This window comes from Podarcis melisellensis (assembly GCF_964234715.1).
Source record: "Podarcis melisellensis genome assembly, chromosome: 17".
In the NCBI taxonomy this organism is placed as follows: domain Eukaryota; kingdom Metazoa; phylum Chordata; class Lepidosauria; order Squamata; family Lacertidae; genus Podarcis; species Podarcis melisellensis.
In genome coordinates, this window is record NC_138534.1 from 29,843,157 (window position 1) to 29,858,449 (window position 15,293).

Below are 15,293 nucleotides of genomic sequence, written 5' to 3' on the forward strand. Positions count from 1 at the left end.
ACAAACTCCCATCAGCCCTAGTAGCAGTCCTAGTATCTGGTAGTCCATGCCCAATGACAAGGGATGATGGGAGTTGCAGTTTAACTATGTCTGGAAGGCCCAGGTTTCCCACATCTGTACTGAGTTAGGTGGACCAATGGGCTGACTCTGTCTGAGGCAGTTTCCCTGTGTTCATTACATTACAAAACGAAGCAGTCTTTCACAGAAACATTTGGAAGATTCTGTGCTCAGATCCCCCTGTGAGCTTCCTATAGGAAGTTCATAAGACCAGAGCTAGGGACTTGAAATCCCAGTTGCTTCCAATCTTGTCACAGTAACCATGCAAAGGCAAGCCAGCTGTTCTGCTCTTCTAGGGAAGATGACTCAGGAAAGGACTTCAGCCTTGTGGTTGGGGACTCTGACAACTAAGCATGCAGCATGAGCCCCTCCTCATGAGTTAGCTCCCCAAACATCCAAGCTTCCTCGTGCGGGAGCACTGGAAATACCAAGAGGCACACAAGGAGGATGCTGAATGTCAGAGATGCACACATTTCCAAGCTAGCACACGGCCTCTTTGAGTCAACTCCACTCTCTGTTAAGGGGTGTACAGCTTCAGAAGTCATCGACTCCTTCATCAGGACAGGAGGTCCATGGAACCCATGGTCCTCCAGATGTTACTGCTCTCCAACTCTTGTTGTCCCTGACAATGCTGGTCTGGGCTGATAGGGTCTAAGAATATCTGGAGGGCCACAGGTTCTCCATCTCTTCTAGAAGACCTCATCTGAATGCCACACTCTCTTGAAATAACATGGGCTGTATTGCTGCCAGCTATGCCCCTCTGGATTATGCTTAGCGCCCAAGTATCCTGCCACTGGAACAGGCAACTTCCTTATCACTTCAATACGTGGCTTTCTCCACCGACCTAACAGGTATGCCACTCTTTGTCTTTCAATATGGCTGTTGCATTTTTATTATAAGTCCTGCATGTTCCCCAACTCCTGACTCAATTTGGTTTTGACACTTGCAAAAGATTCCGCACCCATACACCAAATCTGACTTACTTGGTCCTTTGTTTTCCCATGCTCATTCCCCAAATGGAAGTTGTCCTTCTCTGTAACGCCAAGCTTACTAGCAAGAAGCCTCCAGTTTCTTTTTCTTGTGGCTATCTCTGTGGCCACCTTAACAAGTTGCAGATCACTCAGTCCTTCTTTATCCTGGATATCTGCAGTGAACTGTAAAAACAAAGTGGATTATTAGAGAACTGCATTCCATAGGTGAGCCACATGGTCTTCGATGGACTCAGCTTATGGTTAGAACTTTATTCTGATTGGTTAACAACATAAAGTTATATTTTAAATGACCTTGCTAAGCGGAAACCCATTAAAGCATTCTGATTCCATCTGTTCTAGAGCTTAATTCCTTGGATGTTGTTACAGTACAATTACTGGATTAAATACAGTCATACCTCGGTTTGAAGTAGCTTCAAACTGAGCATTTTCAGGTTGCGCTCTGTGGCGACCCAGAAGTAATGGAGCGTGTTACTTCCGGGTTTCGCCGCTCATGCATGCACAGACATTCAAAATGATGTCATGCGCATGCGTGGAAGCAGTGAATCGTGGCCCGCGCACGTGCAGATGCAAGTTACGTTCGCTTCAGGATGCGAACGGGGCTCCGGAACGGATCCCGTTCACATCCAGAGGTACCACTGTATATATTATATATTATATATTATATATTATATATTATATATTATATATTATAATATATTATATATTATATATTATATATTATATATTATATATTATATATTAGACAACTGTAGAAATACTCTACTGCTAAAAGATGAAATAAGAGTAAAGGTTGCAACAGAAGACTCTGAAAAAATGAAAGGCATGCCGAAATAAGAACTAAGCAGTAGCCATATTATAAAAACTTCTGGGAAGTTATCAGGTTTGCATCTAACAACCTTGTATAGGCTTGTACACTCTGTGAAAAGACAGAGCATGTAGAATGATGTACAATGGTACCTCTGGTTACAAACTTAATTCATTCTAGAGGTCTGTTCTTAACCTGAAACCGTTCTTAACCTGAGGTACCACTTAAGCAAATGGGCCTCCTGCTGCTGCCACGCCGCCAGTGTGCGATTTCTGTTCTCATCCTGAGGTAAAGTTCTTAACCTGAGGTCAGGGCCGTCTTAACCATTGGCGCCAGGAGTGCAGAGCACTCGGGTGCCGGGCTCTCAGGGGCAACAGGCCAAGAGTCTGGGGCCCAAGAGTTGGAGTCTGGGGAAGAGCCTGCCCGTCGGAGCACCGCAGCAGACTCTGCTGGTGCTGGCGGCTCTGCGCCACGAATTCAGGGGCAAGCAAGCCAGCGAAGCTCTGAGGCGGCTGGCCAGCCGGCCGGCTCCACCCTCCTGCATGCCTGGGATTGGCGTAGGGCCAAGGAGAGGCCTGCTCAGCGCGTGCTGCTCACACCACAAGGCGCCCAGCTTCGCACAGTCATCGATACTAATGCTTCGGGCTGGTTTGTTGTGCTGGGCTGGGGGGGGGGCACCGGGAGGATCTTTGTACCCTGGCGCCACATATGCTTAAGACAGCCCTGCCTGAGGTACTACTTCTGGGTTAGTAGAATCTGTAACCCAAAATGTTTGTAACCCAAAGTGTTTGTAACCTGAGGTACCACTGTAATAGGGCTGTGCTTCTGACCCCGCCCAAACCATGTGCAGCTCCTCCCATTCATTCATGAAATTGCACTGGTGCCTCTGCATGTACGGTAGTTACTGGCTTCCTCAGCTCCTGGAACCTGACACAGTAGATGACAGGGACAAAGGGAGAAACAGGTGTGTGTCTGGGCAGGTCCAGATGTGTGGGCTCACTGCAGCTTTCTAAGCACTTTGTCCTTCCATGCAAGTAACTGTTGGCTGCTTTTGGCAAAACGGTTGGTAACATCTTGCTTTGGATCACAAGACAAGATGGTATCCAAAATGCTATTTCAGAATCCGCTGAGTTCTCTTTAAAAGCTATGACTCCATAGGAATAGGTCAAGTGTCTACATGGACATAGTACTGGGATTTCCACAAGATTTGAGACATGTTCCATATGCTCTCCATGCAAACAGCCCTATCTGCCATTTCTAGACTACTGCATCTCAAGCCCTCGGGTCAGATTAAGTGTGCTTCAAATAGATACACAAATCAAAAGCAGGCGATTTAGAATTTATACAAAATTGACAATGATCAAAAGCATCCAATTTAGAATTGCACTCTCTCTCACGCACATCCTTCTGAATTAATTTGATTTTTCAAAAGCCAGACCAATAAGAATGCCATTCAGAAGGCTGCTAAGCCTTGGCATTTTGCAGTTCTCTGTATTTAACAGATACGAGCTTTGCAAATATGTGGACTTATTAGCATTCTGGAAAGAGATGTTGACTGTACTCATATTGCTGGTTGGATGCAGAGATATTAAAAGTCCAACAGATATAATCTTGTTACGTGTTACGTATAATATGTCATGTGCATATTCTTTAATATAGATTGGTAACCACTTTCTTTTCTCCCACAAATTATTATTATTAGTGAAAAGTGACAACTTTTTTTAAAAAAGGGAAACCTTAAAAATAAATCATAATGTCTACTTACACTCAGATAAGAAGTAGGATCTCAATTTGTGTCAGATTTGGAGGTATTATTGGAAAATCTAGCGTAGATTTGACTATTTCTTCTGAAAAGGATAGAACCCAGGCAACAAACATATCTTCAGAGATATACCCTAAGGAGAAAATGTTCTTCTTGCATTAATGCTATTTATCTGCAAGATAATGGGTGCCATCCTGTAACTGAAGTTACTAAATACTCATCAGTGCAAGCCTCACACAGAGCACATAACTGTAGCCCAGTCTGGAAGTTCCCAAGGCATCATGGATATTCTACTACTAGGGAAGGTTGGTTTTAAAATGTGCTCCGATCCAAAGCTCTTCAGATATTCAGAGCTGGAGAAACGACTCCTAGGAAGAGCAGGACTCTCTATTCACTGAATTGTTAGGGGCAATAGCTGCACATGAGTGCAATGAGGATGGTTACATATTTTTATCTGGAATTGTCATGAATAGGGAAGTCCTTGTGGATGCAGGAAAGCTGTTTGCACACTGGGGTTCTGCGTAGAGAATAGCCTCTGGATCGCAGAGTAATTTATGTATTTACATGCATAAATACTTACTGCAAATTTATGTATGTAAAGAACCAGCAGTTACGGTATATGATGCTTTGGTTTTAAAATAATAAACACGATCAAGCCATAGTTAAGCACTTTTAAGCCCCATTGGTTTCAGTTGGGAGAAAGTGAGTACATTCTTAATTGTCTCATTGGAATTAACAGGAACAGCTTGACTTCAGTTGAGTCATGTAAAAGCAAAATAATCCTGGAAACCACATATCTTTGCAAACTCCCCCTCATTTCTGTTTGCCACATAACGAAGAATCCACAAGATGGTGCTGTGTCACATCCTTTATGAAAAAAATACATTGTTTTTGATCTTCTTTCAGTCAGTTTAAGTTTCCTGTTAACATGGCATCCTACACATCATGGACCCTGGAATGCACATTTCTTCAATCAATATTCTCAAAAAGTCAGCAAACTACCTTGATTGTCTTTATCCAGTTCCTTGAGGAAAGTAGCGGAAAGTTCATCAATGGCACTGCAACTTTGCATAGGATACAAGTCCTGCAGCAAACGCCTGAGTTCTTCCTTGCCAACAATGCCAGAGAATAATGTTTGGTATAGTCCTAAGCAAGGGAGATGAAAAACAAACTGGATGTTATTTTCTAAAGCTGCTCCAAATATTTTTCTCGTTTTTATTTTTAGTTAGAATTACTGGCCATTTTGGAGAAGTAAAAAATCCTGTCATCGTCGTCCCCCCAAATTAGTGATACTTCCACCTTTCAAGATTATTCACACAGGGAATTCCAACCCGTCATGGATCACAGAGTGAACAGGATGATTTTGTGCCATGGATTCCATCTAACAAGTTGCTAGGGAGCAGTGGAGGCTAAAATCTTATGGGTACAGGACTGCAATCTTGGGTCAGATTAAAAAGCCCATGTAGATCTCTGAACATTTCAGATCAGGAGTCAGGGAACTTTTTCAGCAGGGGGGCGGTCCACTGTCCCTCAGACCTTGGGGTGGGGGTCAGACTATATTTTGGGGTGGGAGGAAATGAACGAATTCCTATGCCCCGCAAATAACCCAGAGATGCATTTTAAATAAAAGCACACATTCTACTCATGTAAAAACACCAGGCAGGCCCCACAAATAACTCAGAGATGCATTTTAAATAAAAGGACACATTCTACTCATGTAAAAACATGCTGATTCCCGGACCGTCCGCAGGCTGGATTTAGAAGGCGATTGGGCCAGATCCGTCCCCTGGGTCTTAATTTGCCTACCCATGTTTTAGATGGTGCAGGAAGTCATAGATGGGGCACAATGATGTTAGCCAGCAACCTGGCATCAACAATCAAGTTCTGAAGACCTTTCCACATCACACTGTAGCACCTCTGCTTGTGGTTAACGCTTAGCTGGAATGAAATATTCAACGCAGCAATAGAGAGATTAAAATATTAATTTATTTGTCAGACAAATAAATGAGAGGCACAGTGGTATATGGTTACCAAGCTCTGGCCTGCCTCCTGCCATTCTGGCCAGCACTTATATTCCCTTAATCCAGCCCCCTTTGCTCCTCCTGTGGCTGCCTCTGTCCAATCAGCCTGGTTGAAATTCCTATTGGTTGTTTGCTAGAACCAATCACAATAGATACACCCATATCCTCCTGTCCTTATATGGAACACAAAGAGCTATATATTGTTACATCTATAAATGACAAATAAGTAATAATATATCTTACATGGAATCTTAATTACCAGCTCACCTCTTGCCCTCCTTGCCCTATTGCCTTCTAAAACAAATGGTTAATCTTACATTTTTATCTTCAAGGATCTTGAGTTAATCATCATTGAAAGATCTCCTTCATTTGAGGGTCTTTTAAACAAATGCCTGACAACTATATATCAGGAGTGTTCGATGGCGTCTCCTGTCTGGCAAGGGGGGCTAGGCTCATTTGCCCCTCTGGTCTCCTATTGCAATATGACTCTATGAATCTAGCATTTCTTAAATCCTTTGCATAATTACATTTAAGCCAATATATTTAAGCTAATATATTTCATACATTATCATAGGTAGCCTTTTAAAAGAATAAAACCTTTGTAAAGTAAAAAGGAACTCAGTAGAAAACAGCTTTTAAAGATTTCCCAAAAATGCTCTCATTCTTCCAGCCAGTTGCCTTTTTCACTGCTCTAATGAGAGGCCCATGGTATCATTTTACTATTTGCCCATTCCTAATTGTGTTTTCTCAGCCTTTTTTATCTTCTGTAACATGCAGGATCAGTGTCCTTGCTCTCAGTCTGTAATTTCCTCTTTTTTTTTAACGACTTTGAGAATTGTTTTTCCTGCTATAAATCAGGGGGCCACTTATCTAGGAGGATAGCCAAGGTTTTCTGCCTGGCATGAAACATTTGAAAATCCTTTTTTAAGCTCATTTTAAAATACAAGCCTTGATTGAAATATATAAGCTTTGATAAAAATGCAGGCTTATAATTAGATGCCTCAACACTATGGAATCTGAAGCAACCAAACAGCACCGCCACAGAAACTGCTTCTCTTCTGCAAGTAACCAGTTTTAGCAGGAGTTGCCTATTCACAAAGAGGCCACTGTAGACACGGCTTTGGGAGCAGGACAAGGAGGTGCAGCAGTGGCAGTGGGTGAATAATTTCTTGGAGACTGGCTCCACTGCCCATATGGATCCTGCTGCCCAAGTGGTCACTTCACCTTGCCTCATGGGTGGGCTGGCCCTGGGACTAGCCCACAGCCACTCTCTGCATCTCCTCCCTCCTCTGTGGTAGTGGCTTCAATCATGGATTTAATGGGACTTTGGTCTGAGGAAGCAAGGAAAACAATCTTCTCTTAAGTATATTTATCCAATACCACGCAGGCAGAAGAAAGGAGATTTAGCCAAAAAAGGTTCAAGAATTGACTTTGGCCTCAAGGCAAATACAAGCTTAGCATTCACAATATTGTTCTCTGGTGACAATATCAGAATGCCACTTTTATAAAACTAAACTCCTGTGTACCAATGACACTTACAATCCGGAGCACCCTCTGCCCCACCAATTTTGTTAAGGAAAAAAAGAAAAGCATGCACTTGGGAAATCAATAAATCTTTTGATGTGCATCATTATCATTTTTATGAGTTCGGTGAAATCACAGATGCTGTATCCTCTTCATTTGGGATAATTGCATTGTTTGCATGCATCACGGGAATTAGAGTGGAATGACGGTAATTTATTGATTTGAACAAAAGGGCTTACCACTCATGTGGTAAAAACAAACAAAAAGGTATTGGCTGGTTTAAAAGCCAGATGTGCCCCAAAATCTTGTCAATAACTGATGTTTCTAATAACCATTGATTTGTTCTTAAGCAAAGCCAATCTGCAAAGGGGGTTTTCTCAAGTTTCCCATGTTGGAGCAAGTTAATTGAGCTAAGGGGCAGGATCTCAAAAGATACAAGCACTGTGTATGATTATTCTTGAGCTCAAACCTGGCACCTTTTCTGTGGGCACGACCAGTGCTATTTTACTAGAAAAGGAGGTGCCAGAACTCACAATGAACACCACCTTCATTCTCTTAGAATGGCAATGGCACCCACCCACTGAGAGGTGCCAGAACTGAGTTCTGAAAAAAACACACCCTAGGCATGGCATTGCTGATGTTGGCAAGGTCACAAGCTGATTTTTAAACCCTAAATGGCCTCGATCCAGTATACCGTACCTGAAGGAGTGTCTCCACCCCCATCGTTCAGCCTGGACACTAAGGTCCAGCGCTGAGGGCCTTCTGGCAGTTCCCTCACTGCAAGAAGTAAGGTTACAGGGAACCAGGCAGATGGCCTGTTCGGTGGTGGCATCCGCCCTGTGGAACACCCTCCCATCAGATGGTAAGGAAATAAACAACTATCTGACTTTTAGAAGACATCTGAAGGCAGGGAAGTTTTTAATGTTTGAAGTTTTATTCTGTTTTTAATGTTCTGTTGAAAGCTGCCCAGAGTGGCTGGGGAAACCTAGCCAGATGGACGGGGTAGAAATAATAAATTGTTGTTGTTGTTGTTGTTATTAAAACAGGGCTAGCTAGTAATAGGAGATAAGCCATGAAAGATGAAAGCTTGGCCTCTGGGATGTTCTTCCATTCCCCTTCTAAGATCAACGTTCTAAGAAGGAAGGAAAGTACATTTGTGTTTTGAGTTTGTTCCCTTCAAAGAAATCAAGCACGTAACTCTGGCCTGACTGAGCTTAAACCTTTTCAGTTGTTGTTTATTTTCTGGAGACATAAGGGAAAACATACAGGCAATATTCAACCCAATTGCTCAATAAGAAGTAACCCTGCTTCAACATTTCAGTGTTCTGAAAATGATAACAAAGTCCCTAGCATGATAGAAAGGCATTAATTTTTTTAAATTTTATTTTTAAATGGTTTGCAAGTAATTTTAACACACAGTGGTGGATCCAAACTAAGGAAACTGTACTTCATTCCTATTGAGATCATTGGGTCAAGTGAGCCATGATGTAAGTAAGCTCCACTGATTTCAATGGAAAGTAAGAGAAAATAAAATGCGGTGTGATCAGCTCTCTGTTTACTCATGAGTATTCTTTCCTTTCTATTAATTGCTTTATTCAGCTGCCCGAATCTTCCAGCGTCGCTAAACTGTTGCCATACTCCCAAGCTTCTCTTTTCTATTTCTCTCCCCCACAGCTCAGTTTTCTTCATTGAAAAACAGCCTTCAGCAGAGGATATCTAGATTACTGAAGTGTGAATCTCCTTGCAAGCCTGGCAGTAATCCAAAATTCCTATTAATTTGGAATATAAGAGTCAATTTCATGGTTTAAGTCTCATGATGCAAGCCCACATTTCAACGCTGGTCAGAGATACCAGGCTGTGTCGCAAATACTGCGGACTAATGCTCTGCTCTACTCAGAAATCCTGGGCCTTGCCAATGAACCTTATCAGGGATTCTCAAATAGCCACCCTATAGAATCAAGCAATGCCTAACAGTGACTGATGAATCTATTTTTGGTGCCATTATTCTGTGACCAGAGTTAGTACAGTCGGGCTGATGAATTTTTATTCGGACGTCAGCTGCTAGCTACACATCTGAATAATTCTTCAGCCTGCAGGAAAGATGCATTAGTATCTGTCATGGCCCTTGGGGGGCTCTGTAGCTATCTGTTTTTGTTGCTGTTTCATTGTCACAGATTTGCAAGAATCCAAGCAAGCTTCATCTTATTCCAAGAGAAAAGAAAACAGTCACAGAATCTAGCACCCCAAAACTACAAAAGTGTTACTACTGAGGTGGATCCTCGCTGCTCCTTGTGGCGATCACACAGAGTCCCTGGACGTTTGATCCCTGTGCCACCACTGTGATTGCTTTCTTCACTGCCACTAACCCATTTCTCTCGGGTACACACGGAGTCTTAGACAGTTGTTAACATTAACAAATAATCAAGTTTATTTTATAGGCATGAACAAGTTTATGGTTTCAGTTAATTTTTCTTGGCAGTTTCTTAATCTTAGTTTATTTACTGACCTATATGTTCCTAACAACTTCAAACCGATTATCCCAACTATCTATCTGACTCCACCTAACAGTTCCTCTCACTCTCTCACAACACAACTCAACCAACCCACAGACTTATTCTCCCTCTTCCTTCTCCAACTCTAACTCTAACTCCTCCTATCAGTTTCTCTCTGGCCAATCACTTCACACTCATTTAACCCTTTCCTTATGATCCACCTAGGAGGCAAACACCATACTCCTTAACATTTCCCCATCAAGCATCTAGTGTGGCTGTTAACAATTTGATAACCAAGAACATCCTAGTCTGATCTATCACCCACGTCTGGTTCAATAGCTGCAGCAAACAGCTTCAAACACAGTCATGGGTCCCTAAAGCATGCAAGCCGCACAGCAACGACCCTTGCTAAAAAGAAAGAAGTAGAAATCCTGAATTCTAGTCCCTACCATTCCTTCATTAATATGTTTTCCTGTCAATGATGATGATGTGAGGTCCTTAATATATCATTTAATATCTTCAGACTCACTGCTTCACTACGTGAAAGTTTAAAGCCCTACGGATATGTTCTAGAATGAAGTGAACCACTCACAAGTCTTTGATGCTGACCTAGGTAGGAAGATCCAGGTGTCTTCTTATTATATGTCAATATATGAGGAGAAATGCACCAAAAGTGAGTGAATATATGGTATAGGAGGAACTAGTATAGTGGTACCTCGGATTAAGAACTTAATTCGTTCCGGAGGTCCGTTCTTAACCTGAAACTGTTCTTAACCTGAGGTACCACTTTAGCTAATGGGGCCTCCTGCTGCTGCAGCACCACTGCCATGTGATTTCTGTTCTCATCCTGAAGCAAAGTTCTTAACCCGAGGTACTATTGGTCACTGGAAGGACAGATCCTGAAGCAGAGGCTCCAATGCTTTGGCCACCTCATGAGAAGAGAAGACTCCCTGGAAAAGAACCTGATGTTGTGAAAGATTGAGGGCACAAGGAGAAGGGGACAGCAGAGGACAAGATGGTTGGACAGTGTTCTTGAAGCTACCAGCATGAGTTTGACCAAACTGCGGGAGGCAGTGGAAGACAGGAGTGCCTGGTGTGCTCTGGTCCATGGGGTCATGAAGAGTCGGACCCGACTAAACAACAACAACAACTATTTCTGGGTTAGCAGAGTCTGTAACCTGAAGCGTCTGTAACCCGAGGTACCACTGTACTAGGCATATTTACTTGGGCAGGAGTGGAAAACCTCAGGCTTAGGAGTCAAATGTCCTTTGTATCTGCAGTCATGACTCTTCCCAGGCCACACTCCTGGTTGGCCCTGCTTTTCTCCTTGATTGTTTTTGTATGGCTAGAACGTCTCATCTCATCAAGTCATAGAGTTGGAAAGGACCCCAAGGGTCATCTAGTCCCAGTGGCATTGCTGGCAACATCAACCTTGCCATGTGGGAATCCCTTGCAGATGACAACAGTGCCTGGAGACAGGCAGTAAAGTTGTGTAAACAAAGTAGTGGCCAGAGCAGAAAGGACCGCTGGGAGGAGAACAAAGAGAAGGAATGCCGTGATGCATCTGCAGCAGAACAACTGGACACCTTAATCTGCCCCAGCTGCAACAAAACATCTCTCCCATATCAGTCTCTACAGCCACAGCAGGCGCTGCAACTGTCCAACAGCTTGAACTCACCCCAAAAGGCACACTCCTCCACGGTCTCCCAAGACAGATGGATGCCTGCAAATTACCGTATTTTTTGCTCCATAAGACAAACTTTTTCCTACCTAAAAAGTAAGGGGAAATGTCTGTGCGTCTTATGGGGCGAATGTGTAGTCGATCGCTGGCTCCGTTTCCGGCCCCATCCCCTTGCCCAGGCCTCCATTGTTGAATGTTCTGCAGATGGAGGCTGTTTCTTTCCCCAGTGACATGTGACTGGCTGATTAGATAATCTGTTTGGAAATTGTAGAAATGGCTCACTTTCCTTTCCTAAAGAAGCTGCAGAACTGTTAGCTGAACCCCATAAAAACAGGAATTTTTTCCGTTTGCAAAGTAAGCTCAACAGCTTTGAGGTGATCCTCAAAAAAAAGAGGGGCTTTTCCCCTTTGCAAAAGAAGCTGCACAACTTTGAGCTGATCCTTTAAAAACCAGGGCTTTCCCTCTTTCCTACTCTAAAAACTAGGTGCATCTTATGGTCAATCTTATGGAGCGAAAAATACAGTATTTATATACTGAGTACTGTAAAATCTATACTTATGCTATTTTTCTCTCATATACCTACCATGTCCATAACATCTGTATGTTTTGTTTGTTTGTTTTTCCTCTTTTTCTAAGATGTATATCTGCTGAATCTTTTTTTTTTTTAATAACAGAGCCACCCATTTCTACTCACAACAACTCTGTAAGGTAGGTTAGGTGGAGAAGCAATTGTGGGCTCATGGTCACCCAATGAGCTTTGTAGCTGAGTGGGGATTTGGTCTTCCAGCATCTAGTCCAACACACTAAGTAGTCATTGGACCACACTGGCTCTCAAATGAAGTTTGATGGGTAGGCTTATAAGGAAAGACATGATCCTTCAGATATCCCAGTTCTAAGCCACTTAGGGCTTTACATGTCATAACCTATAGAAATCACAAAACAACTGAAGTTACTCCTAAGAAATTCACGTCCATATTTTTCAATCAAAGCTCCTTTCTCCCATGACTGTAGGCGAAATAATTTTAGAAAATGCTGTGAGATAAGAACTGGATTACAGTCTTTTGTTTCACAGAGAAGACCAAGCCCCTTAGAGCTATATCATTTCTGTAAAGCATTGGGTGTGTGCCTGGGGCTGGAGTTTTGAGAAGAAAGGAGCAGTTATTCCTGTTTGGTTGTTTTTAAACAAAATGATTTAATAGCAATAATAGTCGTTCCAGCAAAGGATTGTCCAGCAGCCAGCTGGAGGTAATAGCCCAAAACAAAGCAAAATTCCAGAATATCAGTTTCCCCCATCTGGCCATTAATCTGCAGGAAATGCACTGTGTGCTGTAATTGCTTTAATTAATCAAATGAACTCTGCACTTCAAAACTGGTATTCCTGGGTTTTTCAATTGAGACAGCTAATCCCATCAGGTATTTCAAAAGCAAAACCTTTCAGCACTTCTTCACTCCTTCCAAGCCTGGGTAATGAATCAATAATTTCATTTTGAATGCAGAGCAGCTGAACGTGGGCAACAGATTTATACCTACAGCAATGTGATGCCTGAGTATAATGTTATTCAACCTGTTTCTTGGATTTCCCAAGAAGGCTAATCCAATAGAATTTATCATTAACCAACTTGAAGAGGACCTCTGTAAAGTAGAACAGATAGCCACCTTACAGGGCAGCAGGGGAGAAGAGAGGATGATAATTTCATGAACTAAGATTACCATTTTAGGATCCAGCCCCATGCCTAGGAAAGATAGTCAATGTATAAAATCATTCTGATAAAAGTCCTGATCTAAATCTACAGCAGAATGGACTAAAACAACCTAATGCATTACACATGAGAAAGTGAGTAAACCCTGAACTACAAGCCAGTAATGAATTAGTATGCAAAAAGCAAGTAAACTAGAAAATCCTGTGGCTTCAATCTCTACTCACTCATCTGGAAGCAAGTCCCATTGAAATAAATGGGACCTGTGTCTGAAATCATGTAGATGCCATCAAAAAGTAAATGGCATTTTCCATTCCAAGAGACACAAGACACAACTTTTCATGAATACTAAACTACAGAGAAAATTGATAGTGATCCCTGGAGAACAAAATACTGGATAGAAGAATATCCCCCGACAACACGACAAAACTACCACACACGACTGCTTCTGTATAATCATCCCACACAAGCCAGCAAACCTCCCTGGACTTGACTGGAGTTCAGCTGATTTACAAACGCAAAGCCCATATCTTACTCAGACTCTTAGTCAGCCAATAGGTTGCAGACTGCAGTACTGAAATAGCCATACATTCATTCTCATTTGCAGCAGAGGGCATTTGCTGATTTGATGTCCCAGGCCATAAACCTGTCCACAAGGAGGTGGGAATTGGGCTACAACCAATATGCGTGCAACCACTTATACAAATCTTCATTGTTGAATGTTGTTGTTGTTTAGTTATTTAGTCGTGTCCGACTCTTCGTTGATCCCATGGACCAGAGAACGCCAGGCACTCCTGTCTTCCACTGCCTCCCACAGTTTGGTCAAACTCATGCTGTTAGCTTCGAGAACACCGTCCAACCATCTCGTCCTCTGTCGTCCCCTTCTCCTTGTGCCCTCAGTCTTTCCCAACCTCAGGGTCATTTCCAGGGAGTCTTCTCTTCTCATGAGGTGGCCAAAGTATTGGAGCCTCAGTTTCACAATCTGTCCTTCCAGTGAGCACTCAGGGCTGATTTCCTTAAGAATGGAGAGGTTTGATCTTCTTGCAGTCCATGGGACTGTCAAGAGTCTCCTCCAGCACCAGAATTCGAAAGCATAAATTCTTCGGAGATCAGCCTTCTTTATGGTCCACCTCTCACTTCCATACATCACTACTGGGAAAACCATAGTTTTAACTATACGGACCTTTGTTGGCAAGGTGATGTCTCTGCTTTTTAAGATGCTGTCTAGGTTTGTCATTGCTTTTCTCCCAAGAAGCAGGCGTCTTTTAATTTCGTGGCTGCTGTCACCATCTGCAGTGATCATGGAGCCCAAGAAAGTAAAATCTCTCACTGCCTCCATTTCTCCCCCTTCTGTTTGCCAGGAGGTGATGGGACCAGTGGTCATGATCTTAGTTTTTTTGATGTTGAGCTTCAGACCATATTTTGCGCTCTCCTCTTTCACCCTCATTAAAAGGTTCTTTAATTCCTACTCACTTTCTGCCATCAAGGTTGTGTCATCTGCATATCTGAGGTTGTTGATATAGATAGGTTGATATAGATAGGTGTATCTATTGTTGAATAGATAGGTCTTTTTCCTTTGCTCTTTCTTCCGAGGCTCTGCCTTGCTGTGTATATGATTCTTTCTTCTTCTTCTTCTTCTTTTGGTCATAATATAGTGCTTGGTCTATTCTGCATGGTCTCTGATCTGCCTTCTTTTGTTTGGGCCAGAAGATAACCCTGTAGAAGATTCTTTAAGCACTTAGAACATAAGAAGAGCCTACTGGATTGGGCCAATGGCCCATCAAGCCTAGCATCCAGCTCTCACAGTAGCCAGCTAGATGTCTATAGGAAGCCAGTAAGAAGGATCTGAGCACAACAGCAACTGAGACTTCCTGCTTCTTGTAGAGATGGACCATAGCCATGATAGCTAGCAGCCTTTGATGGATGACAAACACATTTATTTGAGTTGTGATGGTGTCATGACTAAAGCCACAATTCTGGAAGATGCTTCCAGGAAGGAAGGAAGGAAGGAAGGAAGGAAGGAAGGAAGGAAGGAAGGAAGGAAGGAATCTCTTGAAATGCTTAGATTGTTTTCAACCTTCTTCTTTACTGGTGTTCTGATAACAGTAAGGACTTGTGAGATAACACACATCAGACAGAGTTTTATACATTAATAGCACGTTCTGCAATTACATTCCTAATCAATGCAGATAATACAATAGATGGCTTTTAATTTTTTTTAAGAACTAGTTTTGTGAGTGAAATATCAGTCTTAATCATTTC

At 42.5% G+C, this 15,293-nt stretch overlaps 1 protein-coding gene across 2 annotated transcripts in view; it reads right to left on the bottom strand.

Moving 5' to 3' along the window:
* LOC309360200 (uncharacterized protein) overlaps positions 1 to 15,293 on the bottom strand; it is a 39,325-nt gene that overhangs the window by 1,532 nt on the left and 22,500 nt on the right. The window contains exons 5-7 of one of the 2 annotated variants that reach the window (XM_081894848.1): positions 4,619 to 4,762; positions 3,620 to 3,749; positions 1,041 to 1,211 (exon numbers count right to left, since the gene is read on the bottom strand). In XM_081894848.1, coding sequence (XP_081750974.1) covers positions 3,622 to 3,749; positions 4,619 to 4,762 — 272 coding nt within the window. In that variant the 3' untranslated portion in view covers positions 1,041 to 1,211; positions 3,620 to 3,621. The remainder of the gene's footprint in view (positions 1 to 1,040; positions 1,212 to 3,619; positions 3,750 to 4,618; positions 4,763 to 15,293) is intronic. The other variant, XM_081894847.1, reaches the window with a different exon arrangement.